At 54.4% G+C, this 22,777-nt stretch overlaps 1 protein-coding gene across 1 annotated transcript in view; it reads right to left on the reverse strand.

Moving 5' to 3' along the window:
- Nucleotides 1-16,254: 16,254 nt before the first annotated feature.
- Nucleotides 16,255-22,777, reverse strand: part of PADI3 (peptidyl arginine deiminase 3) — a 31,826-nt gene continuing 25,303 nt past the window's right edge. Inside the window, exons 14-16 of the mRNA XM_049617976.1 lie at nucleotides 21,700-21,779; nucleotides 19,519-19,644; nucleotides 16,255-17,804 (exon numbers count right to left, since the gene is read on the reverse strand). Coding sequence (XP_049473933.1) covers nucleotides 17,571-17,804; nucleotides 19,519-19,644; nucleotides 21,700-21,779 — 440 coding nt within the window. The 3' untranslated portion in view covers nucleotides 16,255-17,570. The remainder of the gene's footprint in view (nucleotides 17,805-19,518; nucleotides 19,645-21,699; nucleotides 21,780-22,777) is intronic.

Raw genomic sequence — 22,777 nt, forward strand, 5'->3', positions numbered from 1 at the left:
CCACACTTGCCTCCAGGTCCTTGGCTATATTATTTCCAATTTTCACCCTAACCCAGCGGGCAGGACTTAGGATCTCGTTTCTACAGAGGAGTGAAGCCCCGTGCTCAAGGTCACCGGGCCCCTGTGTGGGTTTCAAACCCCGCTTTGCCCAACATGCTCTGCTCTCTGGTGCGGACCCTGCCCGAGCCAGGCCACTGACATGACCTCATCTCAGATCCCCACATCAACCTTAATGTCTGAGTTATGCTCTCCCCACTTTCCAGATGAGGAAACTGAGTCTTGGAAGGCTTAGGTAACTCGCCCAAGGTTATGCAGACAGCAAGTGGGGACACTTGGGCTTACCTTCGCCCCTTGTCCCACTCTGCCCGCCGCACAGCTGCCTCCTGGTCAAGTCCCTCGGCTCTGAAGCCCGGGTGTCCAGATCTTCCAGATTGGCCTGACGAAGGGAAGACCCCTACTAGTCACCGATAGGTGAGCATTATGTCTGGGCAGAGCTGGGAGATGGGACACAGGTCCGCCTGCATCGAAAGCCTGTGACCTTCCACTATGCCATCTTTGAGGAAAGAGGGGGATCCAGCCAGGTGCAAGTCTTTTCTGGAGCCGCCTTCTACCCTGTCTTCGACCCCAGGTGCCCACATCCCTTCTCCAACACCCAGAATTTCTCTTGGGGACCGTGACCATGAGAATGTCAACACCCCCAGAGCAGGGACTTGCCTTTGTGATCATTGCTGTACCCTTAGTGCTGGTACAGAGCAGGTGCACAAGAAATTCTGTATTTTGTTGAACTGAAAACTGTTTAAGATACATCCTTATTCCATCAACCGTTTGTCGAAATGACGATCCTTCTTCCGTCGAATCACCTTTGCAACGTTGCCCAAAAGTCAGTTGGCCATCCTTGCGTAGGCTGTTTCTGGGTTCTCTGTTCTGTTCTATCGACGCGTCTATCCCCCAACCCTCAAGCACAGTCTTGATTACTACAGCCGTATCTTGAAATTGGGTAGACTAAAGGCTCCCGCTTGATTCTTTTCCAAAAATGTTTTAGCTATTCCAGTTTTTTTGTCTTTCCATGTAATTTTAGAAGAACCTTGCTTATATCTACAGACAATCTTGCTGGGATTCTGACTGCAACTGCATTAAAACCTGGGTATCAGTTTGCTGAGGACTAACACTTCACTATGCCAAGCTTTCCGACCCACGAACACAGCATCTCTCCACTTATTTAGAGCTTCTTTCGCCAGCCTTTTGAAGCTTCTAGAATACAAGTCTCGCGCACGTTTGTTAGACTTCTATCTAGGGATTTCATTTTGGTGGGGCGGTCGTAGATAGATGGTCTTGTACTTTTAATTCCAGTATCCACGTGTTCATTGCTAGTGTATTAAAACACAAGTGATGTTTATGTGTTGGTCTCATATTCTGTGACCTCACTGAACTCACTTATTAGTTCTAGGAGGGCTTTTTTTTTTTTTTTTGGTAGATTCCTTGGCATTTTCTACATAGATAATTATGGCATTTGCGAACATAGGTAGGAGGTAGTTTTATTTCTTCCTTCCTCGTTTGTACATCTTTCTTTTCTTGCTTTGTCACCCACTGGCTAGAACTTTCAGTGCTAGGTTGGATAACTGGTGAGAATGGTCATCCTTATCTTTCTCTCAATCTTGTGGGGGGAAGCATTCAGTCTTTCACCATGAAGTATGTTGATAACTGTAGATGTGGTTTTGTGGTTTTTTTGTGCATGGTCTTTCTAGTTGAGGAAGTGCCTCTCTACTTCCTTTTTTTTTTAATGTTTATTTATTTTTGAGAGAGAGGGAGAGACAGAGTATGAGTGGGGGCGGGGCAGAGAGAGAGGGAGACCCAGAATCCGAAGCAGGCTCCGGGCTCCGAGCTGTGAGCCCAGATCTCGACGCGGGGCTCGAACCCACGAACCGTGAGATCACGACCTGAGCCGAAGTCGGAGGCTCAACCGACTGAGCCCCCCGGGCGCCCCAGTGCCTGTCTCTATTTCTAATTTGCGGAGAGTTTGAATCATGAATGTCTATTGGATTTTTTTCAAATGGTCTTTTGGCACCCATTGAATATGACGGTATGAGTTTCCTTCTTTAGCCTGTTACATGGCGGATTACGTTGGGTTTTGTCCAGAACACCAGGCACCGATAACCAACGCCGGGGGAGGACACCCACTAGACGGAGGACAGCAAGATCATCGCAACGCCAGTCTCCGCGAAGACAAGTCCAAACGCTTCTGCCCAAGACGGCTGACCTCGCTCGCCTGCCCCACAACACTTTCGGGCTGGGCGGTGGGGTGGGTGGGGGTGCTTCTGCTATTTTGACGGTGGTATTTCGTGTTTCTTTCGTGCCTAATGAGGTGGCTACACGTGCCAGATGTCTGCCATCCAGGTGCCAACGTTGTCGATGAGCGATACCGTTCAGGAGAGACCTTAGGAGCCAGGGGCTGGAGCCCCGCAGGCGACTTGTGTCCTCACAAACCCCTCACCTTGCGTTTTCTGGTTAGACCGCGATTGCTTCTCTCCAGCAGCGACTTGGAGGTTGCACCTGGAGCTACGTTAAAATAACACGGCCGTAAAAACTTGAACCCAAGCGCTGGTTTAAAATAACACTGACACCTCACATTCTTCTCAGCCAGGCTTGGGTGATGATCTTCTGCGGAATTTGTTTGCTCAGTGGACTCACACCCAACGGGGAAGCCAAAAGGCGGGGCCGGGTGACTCTGTCACAGAGGTCTTGGCCAGGCCAGCCAAGACCTCTTCCTCCTGGTGCTCTAGACCCCTTATGCGTCCCTCCTCACTAAGGACCGTCCAGGCATCTTCAGCTGCCACTCAGGGGCCTTGTGGGTTTAGCCTGAACATGCCTCTCGGTCCTATAAACGCAGCCATAATGGAGCCCAGGATGACTCCACCGGGAAGGCATTTTGCAGGCAAGGAAGTTGAGGCTCAAAGAACTTGAGCGACCGGCACAAGAGCACCTGGTGGTAAAAGAAGTTAGGATTTGAATCCAGGTCGAGCGGATGGCAAAGCCGTAAGCACAAGGCTTTACTGGCCACTGGGGGGAGAATAAAAGCCCCCAGACTCTTGGGTCTTCTGATTTGTTTATTTTTCTTAAAAAATTTTTCTTTTAATCTTTATTTTTGAGAGAGAGAGAGAGAGACAGAGTGAGAGTGGGGGAGGAACAGAGAGAGAGAGAGAGAGAGACACAGAATCAAAAGCAGGCTCCAGGCTCTGAGCTGTCCGCACGGAGCCCGACGCGGGGCTCAAACCCACGAACCACGAGATTGTGACCCGAGCCGAAGTCGGACGCTTAACCAAGCCACCCAGGCGCCCCCTGATTTATGTTTATTCAACAGACATCCACTGAGCCCCCCTCTGCACTAGGGCCGTGTGCCAGGTATTAGTGACACAGAAGCTCGGAGGGTCCTGCCCTCAAGGAACACGAAACAAAAGTCCAAGAAACAGGGGCGCCTGGGTGGCTCGGTTGGTCAAGCATCCGACTTTGGCTCAGGTCACGATCCCGCGGTTCGTGGGTTCGAGCCCCACGTCGGGCTCTGTGCTGACAGCTCAGGGCCAGGAGCTTGCTTCAGATTCTGTGTCTCCCTCTCTCTCTGCCCCTCCCCTGCTCACACTCTGTCTCTCCCTCAAAAATCAATAAGCACTGGGGCGCCTGGGTGGCTCAGTTGGTTAAGTGTCTGACTTCAGCTCGGGTCACGATCTCACAGTCCGTGAGTTCGAGCCCCACGTCAGGCTCTGGGCTGACAGCTCAGAGCCTGGAGCTGTTTCAGATTCTGTGTCTCCCTCTCTCTCTGCCCCTCCCCTGTTCATGCTGTCTCTCTCTGTCTCAAAAATAAATAAACGTTAAAAAAATTTTTTTAAATAAAAAAAATAAAAATAAATAAGCATTAAAAAAAAAAGTCCAAGAAACAGGACTAAGAAGATATCTCTCTGTCTCTGTCTGTCTCTGTCTCGCTCTCGCTCTGTCTGTACGTTCTGGGACAGGAACTTGAGTGCAAGCTGTTTATCTGGGAGGTGCAGGAGGCCAGGACGAGGTGGGAAAGTGAGACGGGGAAGGGGGCCCGTGAAGGTGTGTGAGTCAGCTGGTCACCGTGGTTACTACTTGAGAGCTTCAGGGCCACCCCCCCCACCCCGGGGGCGCTGGAAAGTGTGGAGCCCCTACCCCACGGCCAGCCCACCCCAGCGGCAGGGGAGCCGGGCCATTTACAGCCCATCCCCCTCAGCCGTAGTAGGTGGAGGGCTGCTCCTGAGGGCCTCGCGTCCCTGGCATCTGGTGAGCAGGCTCTCGTAGACAAAGAGCGCTCGTGCTGGTTCTTGGAGGCCAGGTGTCCGTGAACTGAAGACAGAGGGGACGGCAGGCGGGGCACTGGCAGCCACGGCCAGGGGCCCTCCTCCGGGGCTGGCAGATCCCCTGCTGTCTGCCTGCTGGAGGCGGGGATCTCGTTCCAGCCAGCGTGAGCCGCGTTGATGAACGAGATCTGCTCATGCTCACGTTCCACGGCCGCCTTTCTGTCTGCACGCGTGAGCCCAAATCGTGTGTGACACCTCATGCATACGGAGAAGCGAGAGAACTCGCACTCGTTTTAAGGAACAGTAATAAAGTGGACACAGCGTGCAAACACCACTTAGGCTAAAAAATAGAAAGGGGGCGCCTGGGTGGCTCCGTCGGGTGAGCGAGCAACTCTTGATTTCGCCTCGCGTCCCGATCCCAGGGTCGTGGGATCAAGTCCCAGGTCGTGCTGAGCATGGAGACTGCTTAAGATATTTCCTCTCTCTCCCTTTCCCCCTCTCCCTCACTCAGGCTCTCTCTCTCTCTAAAATAAAATTAAAAAAAAAAAATTAGAAAGTCTTCAGTATCTTTGAAGCAATTTAGGGACACCTCTCTCACTACATCCCCGTCCCAGCCCTGAACCAACAATTCAGCAAATTTTTCCGTCATCATTCCTTTGCTTTTCTTTACAGCTTTTACCGTATTGGTTAGTTTTGTCCGGTTTTGGACTCGACGTAAATGGAAGCGCACTTCAGTCCTTTGTGACTTGCCTCCTTCGCTCAAGGTTGTATTTTTGAAACGCGCCCCGGTTGCCGGGGGGAGTCGTATATGGTGCATCTCCGTTGCTTCCCAATATCCCGTCACATGGACGTCCAACAACGTAGCGATCTGTCCCGCAGGCGATGGGCAGCGTTTCCAGTCCGGGGATGATGGAAGCACCACTGTCGTGAATAGTCACGTCTCTCGGGGCACCGTGCAAGCGTTCCCGCAGGTATATGCCTAGGAGTCGAATTCCTGGCACAGGGTGGGGCAGTTTGAATTCACTGGGTCGTAGCAAACTATTTTTCATAGTGGTCGCACCAGTCTCATCCCCATCAGCAATTTCTGAGCCTTCCCTTTGTTCCACATCCTGGCTAAGAGTTCTCCCTTATGCATTTATTTTCGCCTCTCCGCCAAGCCTGGAAATAACGTATCATTGTGGTTTGCCTCGGAGTTTCCCTCGTTACAAAGGAGGCTGAGTATCTTTCCATCTCTTTATTGGAAATCTGTGTTTTCTGTTTTGTGACAGGCTTATTTATAGTTTTATCCTTTTTTTCCCCCCTATGGGATTGTTTCTCTTTTTCTTATTTTTATTGAGTGGTAGGACTTATTTATCTATTCTGGATAGTGGTCCACAAAGAACACAATGATAAAGGAATGATTAACTGTATTAAAATGAGGAACTTCTGAAAGCCTGGGTGGCTCAGTCAGTTGAGCATCTGACTTCGGTTCAAGTCATGATCCCGCAGTTCGTGGGATCGAGCCCCACATCGGGCTCTGTGCGCTGGCAGCTCAGAGCCTGGAGCCTGCTTCACATTCTGTGTCTCCCTCTCTCTCTGCCCCTCCCCCCTCACACTCTGTCTCTCTCTCAAAAATAAACATTAAAAAAATTTTAAAAATAAAATGAGGAACTTCCATTTATTAAAAGATTAAGTGAATAAAAAATAAACCACAAACCCGGAGAAAATCTGACTGTGATACATGCCAAGGGTGACAGGTAGGGTTGATCAGCAACTCCTACCAGGTCATAATAAAACCTCTGACCCTCCGATCTGGGTAATCAGACTGTTTGTCTACCTCTGCATGAATTCTGCATTGCCTTCATCATTACAGCTTTAATATAAGTCTTAATACCTGGTAGGGCCCATTCTCCCATCCTGTCATCTTAACAGTCACTTAGCTATTCTCGGCTCTTTGCAGCTCTAGATACATTTTAATTTTTTTAATGTTTATTTTTGAGAGAGAGAGAGAGAGAGAGAGAGACAGAGCATGAGTCAGGGAGGGGCAGAGAGAGAAGGAGACACAGGATCAGAAGCAGGCTCCAGGCTCCGAGCTGTCAGCACAGAGCCAGACGTGGGGCTTGAACTCACAAACCATGAGATCATGACCTGAGCTGAAGTTAGACGCTTAACCACTGAGCCACCCAGGCGCCCCTAAACCTTCTTATTCTTATAGCGTGCAGATTCTTTTGGATTTTTCTATGCCTGTAATCATTCCTTTCTGGTCCTTAAAACCTGCACCTGTACTGCATGAACTTTCTGCTCAATGCTGAATAGACGTGATGACCACAGTGCTCTTGTCTCGCCCTGATCCTCTGATCCTAGGAGGGTGGTTTCAACATTCCCTCATTAAGTGTAATTGTTGACGTGGGTTTCTCGTAGACCGGTGGTTCTTGAAGTCCAGCCACATTAGAGTTACCCGAAGGGCCCATGCAGACACAGCCCACTGCCCCTGTCCACACCCTGACCCCAGAGTTTCTGACTCAGTAGGTCCGGGGGAGGCCCGAGGGCTTCGTTTGGGAGGAGTTCCCTCTCAGTGCTGCTGCTGCTGGTCTGGGGACCACGCCGTGAGAACATCTGCTGTCGATATTCCTCATCAGGTTAAAGCAGCTCCTTCCTGGGGACCCTGGGTGGCTCAGTCAGATAAGCGTCCGACTTTGGCTCGGGTCATGATCTCACGGTTCGTGAGTTCGAGCCCCACGTCAGGCTCTGTGCTGACGGCTGGGAGCCTGGAGCCTGCTTCGGATTCTGTGTCTCCCTCTCTCTCTGCCCCTCCCCCACTCATGCTCTGTCTCTCTCCCCCTCCGTCTCTCTCAAGAAATAAACATTTTTTTAAAAAGCAGCTCCTTTCTATGCTTAGCTTAAGTTTTATTTTAAGCTAAAATAAATATTAAAATAAAACTTTCCATTTTAATGGAAGTTTTATCAACTGTCTTTTTCTGATTTATTGAGATCATTGTGTAAATTGTCTTTGATTTATGAGGCCATCGGACTGATTTTCTGAGGCGATCTGGGATCGGCTTAATTTGATCCGATATTGTATCCTCTTTGCATTTAGTTTGCTGAAGTTCTGCTTACAATTTTTGTATTTATGAATTCACTGCTGTGCCTACAGGCTTCCTTTTCCATGCTGCTCTCGTCGAAGCCGGGACCTAGCACTCAGATTCAGTGCTAACAAACGGACGTTCCCATTACGTCCTGATCGTTGTATATATCCTGCCATGCCACCGTTGCCCAGTGGCCTTGCTTCGCTCCTCACCTGTGAGCTTCGTAAAGGCGGGGTCCACATCTGCGCATTCGCTTCCCTGGAATCTACCACAAAGCTGGACACGCCGCAGGGATGACTGCGCCCGTATAAAACAGGGGTGAGGATTAAGCGGCTGCTACGGAGAGGATGAATGAGGCACTGGTCCTGTAGGGTTGGAGAACGGGAAGTCAAGAAACGAACGTTTGCCGGCTGCTCCCAGTCTGCCAGGCCTGGGTCTAGTCCTCCTCGAACGATCCGGGAAGACAAGCATCGATCACACTTTACAGATGAGAAACGGAGGCTCAGACGTAGGAGATCTCTCGTCACATTTGTCGCCACAGAGGGTTGAAGGCAGCGACCTCTCCACGTCCTTTTATAAGGGCCCACGTGTGGCGGGGATCACCTGGCACGTTGCCTTCCTTCCGATAATGAGAACAAGATGGCTGATTCTGCTTCCTGTTTTTGCACGGTCTGTCGGGAAGCTCAGATCCCAAATCTGAGCTTAACCACACTTTCGTATCTTTGCTTGTCCTTTCTTCCTGTGGCCTCTATTTCTTAAAATTTTCCTGCTTTGGTGTCTTTCCCTTCCTCTATTTTTTAATCAATTTGCTGACTGTTTCCTTACGATAAATGGTCTCAAATCCCTTGAAAAATCATTCCCGTCAAGGTCAAGGGAATTTAAAAAAAAAAAAGAAAGAAAGAAAATATGTAACTATAAGGGCTGAGTGGCCCCGTACCTTCCTGGGTAGTGTTACTCACATAAAAACTCATCTCTGAGTCATGCCCTGCCCAGCCCTGCTCAGGCCCCTGCTTGCCGGAGCCCTGGGAATTACCCGGGGCAGCTGTCATTTCTGTGATTGAGATGTTTCCGATTAAGATAATTACCGCTGAGATGCAGCTTCGCAGGATGCCGAGGCATTTAAAGACCCAAGGAGAGTTCAAAGAAGCAAGTGCGGAATGAACTTTAATGCTGGCCTCGAACTCTTCAAAGACAGCATTGCTTCAGGAGTCGGCTTAACGACCGCTTCTTTTCATCTGCTGGGTGAGGACACCCACACGTCTGCGGGGCGCTCACACCAGCACCCCGCACCCTGTGTTTTCGAGCGCGCGGTCCTTTCTAGGAACTCCGAGGGGGACCCCTGGCCCCCCTCCCCCGCCCCGGCATCCCACCAAAAGCCGTCTCAAATCCTCGCCACCGACGTAACGAGAAAACGCTCGGAACCAGGAGGCCCCAGTCTTGGTGGCCAGACGGAGGAACGGGGAGCCAGCCCCTCGGCACCCTGGCCTTGTGACAACTTGCCCACTACTTGCTGACTTCAGCTTCAAGTCAGAGGGGAGTGGCCGCGGGCACATCGTCGTGGGCACAGGGGACCCTCCACAGCCCGCCCCCCGGTGGGCGGAGGGTGTTTGCATCCACTCTGCTCATCAAAGCGTTGGCTGTAGCCAGACTTCTTAAGCATAAAAAGAAAAAAAAGCTTATCAGGAGAAAGCGGGTAAGGGACTCCTTGGGTGGCAGTGCAGACAAATCGGGGCTTCTGAGCCAAACCACACCTGTCTTTCCGATGACCTCAAGTTATGGCTCCCGTTCAACCGAGCACCGGGCGCCATGCCAAGCACCTTAGACCATCTCTTACTCTGCTCACAGCACCAGCTCGAGATGGGGACTATTACCATCCCCGCCTTACCAATGAGGAAAGTCAGGTGCAGAGAGGTTAGGCGACCTGCCCAAGGTCACAGAGCTGGCGACGGCCAAGCCAGGAAGCGCACCCTGGCGGCCTGGCTCCCGATGGGCTCCTCGCCGGGCTACGGCCATTGCCGCGTATTGCCTGGGCACATAGCACGTGCTCAGGAAACATCTAACAGGCGAGACGGAAGTGTCTCTCTCTCTCCGTCGGCGGAGCTCTCGCCCAGGAGCAACGGGCAGGTACAGGCGGGCGGATGAGCCTCAGTCCGCTCCCGTGTTGGCACACCAGTCGCTCGATCGCCACAAACAGGGAGGCAGGAAACACGGAGGCACTGCACGCCTCCATCGGTCACCGGGTCCTCAACGCGGGACTTTGGTCTGCTTGCACTGAAGGCACCCTTGACCCCTTCATCTCTGTCCAGGAAGCTATCAGGAGGGCCCGGTGTCCCAAGGCTGGGGGAGGGAGGGAGGTGTAGGAAGAAACAGGTTGAAAGCTCACCGCTGGGACCTGGCATGTCCCTTCCGTGAGGGATCTTTCTCCCGGACCACTCTCTTTCTCCTCTGGGCTCGGGAAGGCTGGTGAGCAGCCTCTTCCCTCATCTGTAATGTGGATGTGACTCGGCAGGCCGCCTGCCCTGGCGAGGACCACGTTCCCAGAGTCCCTTGCACCCACACGCGGGCACTGAGTTCCCACGGTGATGTGTGTCCCCTCCGGCCTGATGTTGTTTCTCCTCTCTCTCTCCCCTTTTCTGCCGGCTCGAGGCCAACGCCCAGGGGGACCTTGGACATCACGACGGCAGGGCCTCCGCCAGCCTGGGCCCCCGAGCGACTGTGTGGAGAACTCTCTAGTCCACCCGGCGCACCACACATGGGGCACACAACGCCCACCTCAGACTGTGGGCACGAGCAGGAAATAAACACGCGCTGCGTCTGAGCCGCGACCCGTGTTACCGTCTATTCGCTGGAACCGCGAGCCTCCCCGAAACGAACGCTTCCCCACCTCCGCCAAAGCACCCATTTATTTCCCTTTCTCCTCCACCGCATCACCACTTCCCCAGTCAAGGAGGCTAGAGACCTTCTAGATACTTCAGCTAGAGAGACTCGTGAATCTGCACAGCGGGGAACATCCTGACAATAACCCCGTTGTTCGTTACAGCAAAAAAATTTTTTAAAAAATGGAAAGAACCCAAGACCCCTTGACAGAAAGACATAACCAAATCCCATTCACGAAACGGAATACTACGTAGCCGTGCAAAGGAACGGTTGGCGATAGGCAGCGGGAAGGAATCTCACCAACACGGTGTTGCATGAAAAGAGCAAGACACGGAATAACGGGAACGAATGTGGTTGGAAGCGTCTAAACTCTAAAAACGGGCAGCACTGAACAGCAGGTGGTCCCGAGATGCTGCCGAGAGTGGTGAAATCATAACGAGGGGCGGAGTGATGACAAACACAACGTTCAGGGTAGCGACAGGCCCCGGGTGTGGGAGGAGGGCGGGAAGGGTCACCCACAGGACCGCGGAGGGGTTTGGAACGTTCTCTTTTGCAAAGAAAACAGGGCCGCATAGACCCGGGTCCTGTCATAATGAATCCCTTAAATCCTCCAGGAACATTATAAAGACTTTTTTGTAGCTGCGATCGACTGCGTAGTAAATCGGTGAGTTAACAAGCCTGGAAAGCTGGCAGTTGCCCCTGACCCGCCTTGTTGCCTCGGTTCTCACACAAACGGGGAGTTGAACGCGGTCCTGCTCTCCGGCTGACGGTGGCGGCCCTTTGACCCGTCTTTGCGGCCGCCTCAGTTCTTACCGCCAAGCCGGTTCCCCGTCGAGAACGTTCTCTTAAAAAATCTAGACCAAGGGGCGCCTGGGTGGCTCAGTGGGTTGAGCGTCTGACTTCAGCTCAGGTCATGATCTCTGGGTCCGTGAGTTCGAGCCCCGCGTCGGGCTCTGTGCTGACAGCTCAGAGCCTGGAGCCTGTTTCGGATTCTGTGTCTCCCTCTCGCTGACCCTCCCCTGTTCATGCTCTGTCTCTCTCTGTCTCAAAAATAAATAAACGCTAAAAAAAAAAAAAATCTAGACCAAACCACATCGCACCCTGTTCAGAGGGCTCCCCCTGCTTCAGAGCCACAGCGAAGCTCGTCCCTGTGAGAGCGATGGGGACCCGCCTCCTCTCCCAGGACACTCCCTTGCGCCAGCTGCCTCCATTCCGACACCGGGAGGCCTTTGGCCAGGTTCTAGAACACACAGAGTCAGCCCCCCATTCGGGGCTCTGGCCCCCGCTGCGCTCTCCACTGTGGCCCCTTCCCACTCTTTCTATCCAGTCTGAGATACCACCTCCTGGAAGGCCTCCCTGACCACTTGTCTGAGGTAGGTCCCCTGGGGCTCCCAGCTGCGCGCCCCCGTTTGTTTCCTTCGTGCCCCGAGCGTTATTTGGGGCTGGGTTACCGCATTGTCTGCTTGGGACATCAGACTATGAGCTCCGTGGAGGAGGAACCTCCATTGTGGTCTCAGTGGTGGGGAGCGCCATTTTCCCCCGTCCACTCTCCAGAAACTTCAACTTGTACTTTGACTTCCCAGCGTGGCCACAGTCTTTGGCCCAAAGCACAGCTCATTTTCACTAACAAAAAAAAAAAAAAAAAAGAAAAGAAAAAGTGTTTGAATATACACACACCATGTGTAATTCTAATACATAAATCACGCAGGTAGTCGAATCATACCCACCTCACAGCGTATTTTTTTTTAATGGGCACATTTTTTTTAAGGGTTTGTTGGTTTGTTGGTTTATTTATTTCTTTTTTTTTTTTTTTTTTTTTTTTTTTTTTTTGGGGACAGAGAGAGACAGAGCATGAACGGGGGAGGGGCAGAGAGAGAGGGAGACACAGAATCGGAAACAAGCTCCAGGCTCCGAGCCATCAGCCCAGAGCCTGACGCGGGGCTCGAACTCACGGACCGCGAGATCGTGACCTGGCTGAAGTCGGACGCTTAACCGACTGCGCCACCCAGGCGCCCCGGTTTATTTATTTCTACAGAGAGACAGAGAGAGAGAGAAATCCCAAGCAGCCTCCATGCTGACAGAAGACGCAGAGCCTGATGTGGGGCTTGAACCCACACACCGTAAGATCATGACCTGAGCTGAGACCGAGAGTTGGCCGCTCGGCCGACTGAGCCCCCCAGGTGCCCCCGCTTGGTGTCTTTTTTATCCCTTATGTATCTGCTTGTCTCCTTCCTCCTCCCTGCCACCATGGTAGTCAGTCTGTGCTTTCTTCATGGTTGTATAATCATAAAGCAATGCACATACACACACGCACAGCGGGGGCACTTTTGAGGGCACCGTGCCCCTGCTGACCACAGCGTGTGCACGCCAGTTTGGGCTTCGGGTTTCTCCCTCACTGCCTTGTGGAAACCCCTCCAAGTCAGTTGGGATCATTCCCATTCATTCTTATTAAATGACACTATAACAGTCCCAGGTATGGACGACCCCAGAATTCAAAGACACCTTCTTGGCGCCTGGGTGGCTCAGTCGGTTGAGCACCTGACTCTGGACTGGGGCTCAGGTCATGATCCCAGGGTCATGGAATTGAGCCCCGCATCGGGCTCCATGCTGAGTGCGGAGTCTGCTTAAGATTCTCTCTCTCTCTCCCTCTGCCCCTCTCCCCCACTCACTCTGTCTCTCTCTCTCTTTCTCAAAATTAAAAAAAAAAATAATAATAATAACATCCAAAGACCCCTCTTGATAAACGTCCACACTATGTCCAGATGTTTTGTCATGATGAACAGGAAATCGTTGGAATTTTTAACCCAGAACCATCAGAACCATCTGGGAAGTTTACAACATCCCGATAGCCAGGCCCAGGGATCTGGCTCAGGGGGCCTGGCCTGACGGGTGAGGGTGGCCAGAAATCTGTATTTTTAATGACTCTTCCGGGAAATCCTGTGTGCACGCGGAGAGCCACAGGCCCTGCAAGAAAATTTGAAAGTAGCAGGAGCTGTCTGGTTGTTGGAGGTGCCACCACAGCCTGGGTGATGTGGGGTCCCACAGCCCCCCGAACTTGCCGATTCTAGGTGGCGGAGACGGCCACCAGGTAGGGGCAGGGGCGGGCAGGCTTAGGAAGGCGGTATGGCCTGGGTCACTGATGTTCTGCTCTGGCTGCCCGTCAGAATCACCAGGCAGCTTCGTGCAACATCCCAAGGTCCAGACCGACCTTCCAAGGGCGGAGACTTTGCCCGGCTAGTTTCCAGCCTCCCCGGGTGACTGTTAACGTGCGGATGGGGTGAGGATCTGTACCGTGGCCGCGTAAGAACCCAGGCTACGGAGGTCCCCCGTCTGGACTCAAACCTGTCCTCTCCACCTAAGGCCTCTGTGACCCGGGCAAGTTCCTGCATGTCTCTGTGCCTCGGTTTCCTTGCCTATAAGGTAAGGGTGATAATATAACCACCTGCCAGCCTGCTGTGCAAACGAGATGGTTATGTGGCAGGTGCACGGCACCTGCTGGCACACGGCTCACACTCGCCGACCTTAGGCCGTGGGAGACGTACCATGACGCCGATGGTTTAGGAAATGGTGGCTTCTACTGAATGCACCCAGTCGACCAGAATTCCTTCCGGGCCATCCCGGAGCCCCAGCTGCCCCAGCCTGACGCTCTGTCCTCCGGGGCTGCCGGCCGAGGCGTAGGAGACCACAGAGTTGGGCAACCTCCTGCCAAGGCCCTGCAGTTACCGATTCCTAATTCTGAAGAAAGCACGAGTCAGGCGGGTCCAGTGCCACGGAGCGTCGCCGGTTCCCACAGGAAAGACAGGCCCTCGCTTCCCATCTGGGCCGGAGCCTGGTCAATCCCACGCAGCTGGGACCAGTGGGCTATCACGTTAAGAGTTGCTGGGCCAGCCCTCCCGTCCCTTCCTCCCAAATCTGGCCTCGGGGCCTCAAAGGGTCTCCGTCCCCAAGACGAAGGCAGGAGTTAGGAGCTCTATACCCAGGAGTGGCCTGAGGAGGGTCTGTTGTACCACAGCAGGCATTATTTATTGAGCACTTACTATGTGCCAGGAGGTGTGCTGCCGAGCCTCTTACTGAAACCACGTGTGAACTCTCTGAGGCGGGCACAATCATGACCCCCATTTTACAGAGAAGAAAACAGACTCCGAGAGGTTCAGAGCCGAGAAGTGCCAAGTTCAGCGTCGGATCGTCCGACTCCGAGGCACTTGGCCTTTCCGCTGCCCCACGCTACTTCGCCCGAGGGCTGGGGTGCGTGGGCAGAGCGTCTGGACACACTCTTCCCCCATCCTGTCTACCCCCAGGTCTAGACCCTGGGGTGGGGGGAGGGGCAGTGTGCTTTGAGATGGGCGCCGTAGGGCTCTGGGAAAACGGGCCTCGTCCCCACTCACCCCACTCCATACCCTTACCCCGTCCTGGTCTTCTTTTGGTCCTGCTATGCGACAGACGCTCCCCTCCCTTCCCTACCTCCGGGCTTCGTCCTGTCCTCACGCCCGGAAGCTTGTTCCCTCGCTGGCCGATCCGTGACATTCTTCAGCCTCAGCCCAAATAGCTCCTCTGCTGGGAGGAGTCTGTCACCTTGCAAAAGCAGCCCCCGCCTCGCTTCTCTGCTCCTCATGCTCCGCTGCATGGCACTCGCCATCATTTCTAGTGATCTCTGTCTCCTTACTTGCTGCCTCCCTAGATGTGAACTCCCGAGGTTGGCGATTTTGCCTGGCAAACAGTAGATCCTCCCTGAATAGATTTTGAGTGAAGGGATGAGGGATACAGAAGGGTGCTGGGAAGACTTTTGCTGGGGTATAAATAACTGACCCAACCTAGCAGCCTTCAGCCTGCCTTAGAGCACCCAACCTGACCTTCCCAGGGTCAAGGCTAACCTCTGTGTCGGAGAAAACATAGCGTGTTCTGGGGGAAATGGCCCGGGGGCCCCATCCTCCTGGGGGTTTCCAGGCCCTGGAAGGGAACACGCAGTGCAGCACAGGCAGCTGTCTGGGGCGGGAGGCGGGGGCTGGTCCTCAGGCTGGATGAAGCAACCCCTGGTGCTCTTAGGAACCACCAGCCTGAACTCAGGGGATCCCGGGTCTCAGCCTAGTGCCCCCAATGGTCCAGGACTGAGCACCAGCCCTGAAGGGAGGGTCCACAGGTAACATCTTTCTCCTGCTGACCCCGTGACTCTTATGGAGCAGCCGAGCTGGATTTCAGAGGGGACATGTGTGGCCCAGCTCACGGAGTCCAGAAAGCCCAGTTGGGGAGGGGGGTGGTGGCTAGCTGGCCGTGGTAGGCATTAGAATCATGCCTCCACCCCCCAAAGATGTCCACATCCAGGACTTTGTCTTGTGTCCAACCTGAGGGCATCTGGCAGTGGGCGGGGGGGGGGGGGGGTGATGAGAAAAGCCTGCTTGCAAACTCACCCCAGTTCTCCCAATTCTAAGCACTTGCCTTCTAGAAAAGCCACATTCCCCACCTTTCACAAAACAGGATTTTCTCAGCAGAATCTGTGCCAGCTTCCCTTGGAGGTGGGCTTATTCTGATAAAAATCTGGCCACACAGGGGCACTGGGAGTCTGTTCAAGAGATTCTAAGTAAATCGTGGCGAGGAGGGGGCTTGGAGGGGGAGGCTGAGCACCTTCTCTAACCACCCAGAAGCAACCCAGCCCTGGGGCCAGCGTGGGTGTGTTTCTGTTCTGCACCTTGGGGGGGGGGGGGGGGCGGTTGGAAGGGTGCTGAGCAGAGGGAGTGATTTCCTGGGGCTCCAGAACAAGTCCACCTGGCCTTTGTGGGGCAGGAAGGACGCTCTGGTAAGGGCACACACCTCGGCTTCCCCCATTGCCACACTCACAATGCAACCTTCCGGCCACAGCCCAGACCCTTGCCCTGCCGCACTCGCTTGGCCCCAGCAGCCTAGCACTTGACCCCTGGGCTTGCATGTATGTGGCTGGATCACTGCCCGTGGCAGCCCTAACTCATCCTGTGGCCAAGACGGAGCAAACTCACCGACTTACCAAACTTTGGGCCTGGCAGCGCCAAATTCTGCAGGGGCCAGGCAAGCAAACGCTTCGGCTGCAAGCAACTTCTCTGTTCTTACCGACAGGTTCTAATCCCAAAGAAGGACCCAAATTGGACTCAAACCATTCGTGTTGCTGCAGATTTATTAGCCACTGGTAGAAACCCAGCTGGGCCCATATGGGACACATGCGTAACTGGCACACATCTGGAGAAAACCTCCCACCCCTCGCCCCTCCCCTCGCACTCAGAGCCGTTCATTCCCAGAGTGTCCCGCTGTGAGCTATGTTAGTGGATCTGCCCCTTTGGGCTCCCTCTCCTGAGGCACAGCAGGACATGGAAACGTTGGCCAGAGGGCAACAGAAAGCCTAGGACCTATTCTACCAGGGGTCTCCCCTCCTGCAGAACAAGGTGCAGGGCCAAGGAAGCAGCCTATGCACCGTGGAGGACATGTCTCACCCTTGCACGTGCAGGCTTCCCCATCTCCGGGAATTCCCAACATACTTTCTCTTTTAAAATGTATTTCTAAGTAATCTTTACACCCTATGTGGGGCTCAAACCCACAACCCTGGCACACTCCACCGACTGAGCCAGCCAAGTGCCCCCAACTCATACTATCACCTCCAAGAAATTCCAGGAGGTTTTTGCACAAAGCCAGATTTCTGGATTCAGATGATGGGGCAATGATAAGGCTAAGGGCCAACATTCATTCCTTCAAGACACATCTGGAAAGGACCAACTATGTGAAAGCTCATGCCGGGCACTGCGTGGGGTGTAGAGTTCAACATCTGGTCAGAAGCTTGGCAGGTAGATGGATGATCCCACCTTGATCCAAATGGGCCCCACCTCCTTCCCTCTGGGGGAAGCTATGGGTAGACTCTCTCCTGCGTGGAGGGATCTAACGTTAGGGCTGCTCCCCTGCAGGGTGAGAGGCAATCACACCAAAGCAGAAGTGTGGGTCCTTCCTTCATTAGGACACGCAGGCCAAGATGGCAGATGAGATGCATGGATGTTTCTAGACCCCAAAGTGCATGAAATCTCAGAGGATTTGGGGGTGAGAAGGGGTAAGTTTGGAGGAGTCCCCATGGGTCTTGTTGATCCACATGAGAGGCTTTCAAGAAATGAGGACTTTCTTCTTGAGAGGCCAACAAGAATCAAGCCTGAAAACCAAATGGGTTGCAACACTTCTAGGGAAAAGGCTTCCGAGAGAGACAGTCACCCTCGGCGTGCTATCTGGAACCTTGGGGCCTCTTGACGCTTATTGTTCAGGGCCCCCCGATGTCCCACCCCAGGGGGCGACGACAATGGGGGGGGGGATGGGCTCAGGGCACCATGTTCCACCACTTGAAGGAGAAGGGCTGCCGGCGCACGTTGGTGCCGCAGTGCACCTCCCCGTGCAGCATGTGGTACGGGGTGAAGTCGTCGATGAAGGTGCAGTGGAGGCCCAACGGCTCCAGCAGGGACCGCACCTTCTCCTCCAGGCAGCAGCGGCCGTTGATGATGGGCCCGAAGGGCTTGGGGATGCCCAGGTGCTTCCCCAGCACCAACATGTTCACCTGCGAAGAATAGGGGTCCCGGGTCAGGGGCGACACTTCCTCATCGGCACCATGTCAACACCTGCACCATACCTGGCCGGACCTGCGTCTGTCTTCCAGGCGACCCTGAAAACAGCTCCTCACTCTTGCACGCAGGGGAGAAGCACCGCGGTGGGGGAGAACTCTGGCCAGCTGTGCATTGCCAAGGGAGCAACCGCTGAGCTCCCAGGGACAGCTTATTTCAATCCCAGCGACCGCCCTCTTCACTGGTGGATCGTGGCCGCGGCCATGTTTGTGCCGCAGAAGCCCAGCTTCCTACGTTGGAGCTGATTGGACCAGGGCAGACATCTGACCCACGCTGGACCAATCAGATTCTCTCTCTCTCTCGTGTTTGAAGATGACCCGAGTGGGCCGGCTGGGTAGATCTCTGCCTACCTCTGTATCTCTGTGTATGTTTATATTCCTCCCCAGGAACAGAGAAGCAAAGGAAGCCAAGCTGGGGCAAGGGAAGGGGATGGGAGCGGATGATGGAGACGCAGAGATGAGAGATGGTCCCAGGCCCTCCTGAAGGCGCCACTGCAGCCATCCCTGCCCTCAGCTTTCATGGCATCCTTGCATTAGACCTCCTGCTCTGGCCGAAGCCGGCTCCCGTGGCCCCGTGTCTTGCAAGCACCAGAGGCACTTGCATAATTGCAAGCCTGCCTTAAACATGAAAGGAGGGAAAACTGAGTTTTGCAAATTGGGAAATCGAGGAGGGCGAAAGGTCAGCCAGAAAGGGGAAGGGAGATGGGGGAGATGAAGCAAGGGTGGTGTGGACAGGACCCCAGCGAGGCCCTGATGATGGGCGAGCTGAGTTCCTCTGTTGGGGGGGGGGGGGGGAGGGGGATGGGGACTGGAGGAGGCGAGTGACAGGAGGGGAGGGGAGGGGAGCTGGGTCATCTACAGCCATGCTACTCAAAGTGTGGTCCCCGGAGAGCAGCTTGAGCGCCACCTGGGTGCTGGTTAGAGGAGCAGCAGTGTCTCAGGCCCTGCCTCGGACCTGCTCAATCAGGACACATGGGGTGGGGCCCCAGCAGTCTACCTAGTCCAGAGGCAAAGCCCTCAGGACTCAACGGAAGACCACTGCTTCCACGAAGCCTTCTTGGATTGCCAGTCCTACCTCTCAGGCTGGAAGTGCTTTGTCCCACCTCTCAACTGCCACTTGGTTTTATTATACAAAAGACATCATTGGGATATGCCCTAAGAGAGGTGGAGAGAGTTTCTCTCTCACTAGATCAGACTCCCTCCTTGAAAGCAGCAAGCAGACTTAATCGTTTCTGTGTCTCTAACAGTGTACCCTAAATATATGGGGGATGGGGGTACAGCTGCGGGCTCAGAGAGAGAACACAAGGGACATCTGAGCTTTCAGCTGACCTGCACTGCGGGGCACACATGACCTCATGCGATCATTGGTTCACTCCACAAATATCATGTAGGTCCCTGGGGGAAGTGAAGGGCCCTTCCCTGATGGCCCCTGAACAAAGGGCTTCGCCAATGAACATTCCATAGTGGCCAGGACAGTCAGCCAACTAGAGCCCTCCTTTGGCCCATCATGGGACCCCTGATTCTCTCTGCCACCCCCATCAGTCACCGTAATCCCAAACACGGCAGCAACCAAATGTCTTGCCCCTCTGGGGAGCAGAAGCGTGGAGCCTAATCTGATGAAACAGATTTAAGTCATGAACAGGGGCCTCACCAAGTCAGGGAAGAAGGCCACTGCCTTTCTCCTCTCAATCTTGAAGAGCTGAGGGATGTCGATGATGTCCTGCTCAGTCAGGCCCAGCTCCCGCTTCAGTACCTCCCGGTTCCAGTCGACGCAGCTCTAAGGGGGGTGGGTAGAGTTGGAGAGACCTTGCCAGCGTGCGTCGGGGGGAACCCAAGAGGTCATGTCTGGTTAAGGAGACAGGCTTCCCAGTTGCCCGTAGACCAGCTCTCCACACAAAACATACCTGTCCTTGGGTCCCACCCCTCAAAGGCCCAGCCGACTTGCTGGGCCAGCTCCAGAGTTTTCCAGAGCATTCCATCTTTGGCCCTCTTCCCTTCTCTAGATCTTTCACGCTTTAGGGGCTCTCCTTCAACCTCATGCTTGAAAATACCATCTAGACACAGACAACTCCCAAATGTCTGTGTCCCAGCCACTCTCTAGAGCTCTCTAGAGTTCTCTTTCTGGAACTCAGATTTACACATACAACCACCACTTGGCATCTTTGCCTGGGTGTCTAATTGGCACATCAGATAGAACGCATCCAAAGACAAACTCTTCATTTCTACTCCCCACTCCAGGCGCCGCCCCCCCCCCCCGGGGTCCTTCAGCTCTGTCATTGCAGCCAGCTGCTTGTGCCAGAAGCCTTGCTGTCATGCCAGTGACTCCTTTCCCCTCCGTTCACACCCATCTTCAACAGGTGCCGTGGGCTCCACCTCTAGAATCTATCCCCAGTGTGACCTGTTCACATCCCCTCCACCACATCCACCTGGTGACAGCCACCCCAACCACTGCCTGGTTGACAACAGTGGCTTCCTAATTGGTCTCCTTGCTGCATCTGCTTTGGGGCCACGTGGCAACTATCATAATGACCTCCAGCTGCGTTAGTAGACCTGACCAAGGGCCTTGCTGCCCCTCTGAAACCCTTCCTTTGTTCCCGCCCGAGGCCACACCTCCCTCCAGTTGCTAACAGCCAATGGCTACACTAAGGCAAACCTATTTCTGGGAGACAGGGGACTCCTCTGCTGGCCAACAGCGGCTTGGGGAAACCTCCACAGCTTTGCTAAACTTGTCTGAGACTGCATGGCAGGGATGCCCCCCTCGGCCTTCCTCCCCTCCGCACCACCCCCCCTACTCAGGGTCTGCTCTCCCAGGTCCCTCCAGCTCCCTTCCTCTTTCTTGGGGACAGGCACTGTCCCTAAAAGGATCTCTGCATGTTGAACCCCGTCTTGGCATTTGCTTCTTAGAAGAGAGTGCGTGGGTATTCTGTTTGTCCTTCCGGAACCCCTACGTACCCTTCTCCCCTGCTCTGTGCCTTGGGAGGCTGGTCCTTGGCAATCAGGGGCTCCCATGCCCTCTGGCTTCTGGTCGGATTCGGCCAATGGGGCACTGACAGGAGGTGGGGGTGATAGAGTGCAGTTGGGATATTTGCTCCTGCACCTACCTCACTGCCAGGTCACTGCAGGCTGGCCAGGACGGTCACAGCTCCTGTCTCACAGCCCTCTTTTCATGGTGACCCATCCCATCCCAGTTCCAGTACCCCCCCCCAACTAATTCCTTCAGGTCTAGGTGTCACCACAGCTCCCCTCCCCTTAGCCTGGGGACACTGCACAGTCCCTTACTGACTTCCTCCAATCCTGCCTGTGCCTTTGTAAATATTCCCTTGGTAAAGCTGTTCCACCGTTATCCAGCTTGAAGCATTTCCTGCCGGGATCTGATGTCACCCCACCCACCCCTGCTATGAAATATTGCTGTATTGTCAGCACAGCAGCGGAGAGATTCTTTCAAAGCATAAATCAGATCGGGTCCCTCCTCTGCCCAAATCCCCTGGTGGCCTCATATCTCTGAGCCATAGCCAAAGTCCTTGTGGTCCCCTCCATCACTTGATGACCCAGCCTCCCCTCACTCCACAACCCCCTGGCTTGTCCCCAGACAGTCCATGCCCCTGCATTCTACCTCAAGGTCATCGTGTGGGCTGTTCCCTCTGCCTGAATGCACGTCCTTCCCACATGCACACAGCTTACCCTTCATTTCTCCAGGGGCAGAGGAGGGATTGGAGCCCCTCTGTCTGGGCCAGTTCCAGCCTGGGCTTTCACAGACCCCGAGCCTCAGACTCTGTCCCCGTTGCTGTCCCCAGCCACACCCACCTTCCGCTCACAGCCCTTGGCCCTGTACCTGCACAAACTTGTTGTAGCTGATGAGGTTTGCATTGGAGAGGACCTGGTTGATGGAGACGGTGTTGATCTGCTTGTCACCTGTGAGGGAGAGACCGACACTAGACGAGGGGCAGGAACAGTGCCAGCGGTGAGAGTCACCTGCTCTGGGAGGCAGCCGGGCAGAGGCCAAGTTCACAGCTACTGGTCTTGTGAGACCAGCTCTCTGGTATTTCTGGACACTGGGTAGGCACCACCCAGCAGAGCTCAGACTGGCCACTGTGTGAGCCTGGGCGTGGGAGGGGTGGGAGGGACAGGTGACCACAGCACCGTGCACTTTAGACCTTTCTTTGAGGGCACGGGAAGTGGTGATGACTTTTACTGGAAATGCCCACCTGTTCCAGGGCACTGGGTGGCGACTCCTTTCGCCGAGGGGCAGTAGTGGGGCCGGTCACCCACCTGCCCATCAGTGCCAGCCCCGATGGACACCACTGGACCCTGTCCCTGTCCTCCACAAGGCGACCGCCTGGCAAAGGGGCTTCCCGGAGGCCCAGCTTGGGGTCAGCCAGCTGGGGTCCGGTCCCAGCTCCGTCGCGTTCTTGCTGAGCCCCCTGGGCCAGTGACTTCCCCGACTTCCCCATGTTCTTGGGTATGTAGCGGGAGGGGACAGTAATCTGTGAGGTCAGCAGGGGAAAGGGCATGGAGCATGGCCTGGGGCGTGGCACACGGCGGGGGGTGACTGACGAGCTGTGCTGGGCCTCCACGGCCACTGCTCCACAGGATGGGGCAGCACGGTGGCTGCGGGTGGCCTGACGGCTGTGAACGGCTGCCGTCTCCTTCCTAGCTGGGCGGCTGGAGTAACCGCTCGGCCCGTTCCTGGGTCTCGTTCACGGTCAGTGTGGTCCTTCCAGGAAAGATAAACGTGGTCTTGCCTCCACCTGGTACATAACACCTGGATTTGAGGCTTTTTAAGGTTTGGGCTCAGAGGCATTAGCCATGGTCCCTATGGGAATAACGGGGCGGGGAAGACTATTTCTTTCGTCTCACGGCTGGGGCTCCGGGGTGGTGGCGGGAAGGGGATGAGGATCTTAAAATGCAAA

This window comes from Panthera uncia (assembly GCF_023721935.1).
Source record: "Panthera uncia isolate 11264 chromosome C1 unlocalized genomic scaffold, Puncia_PCG_1.0 HiC_scaffold_4, whole genome shotgun sequence".
Lineage (NCBI taxonomy): Eukaryota > Metazoa > Chordata > Mammalia > Carnivora > Felidae > Panthera > Panthera uncia.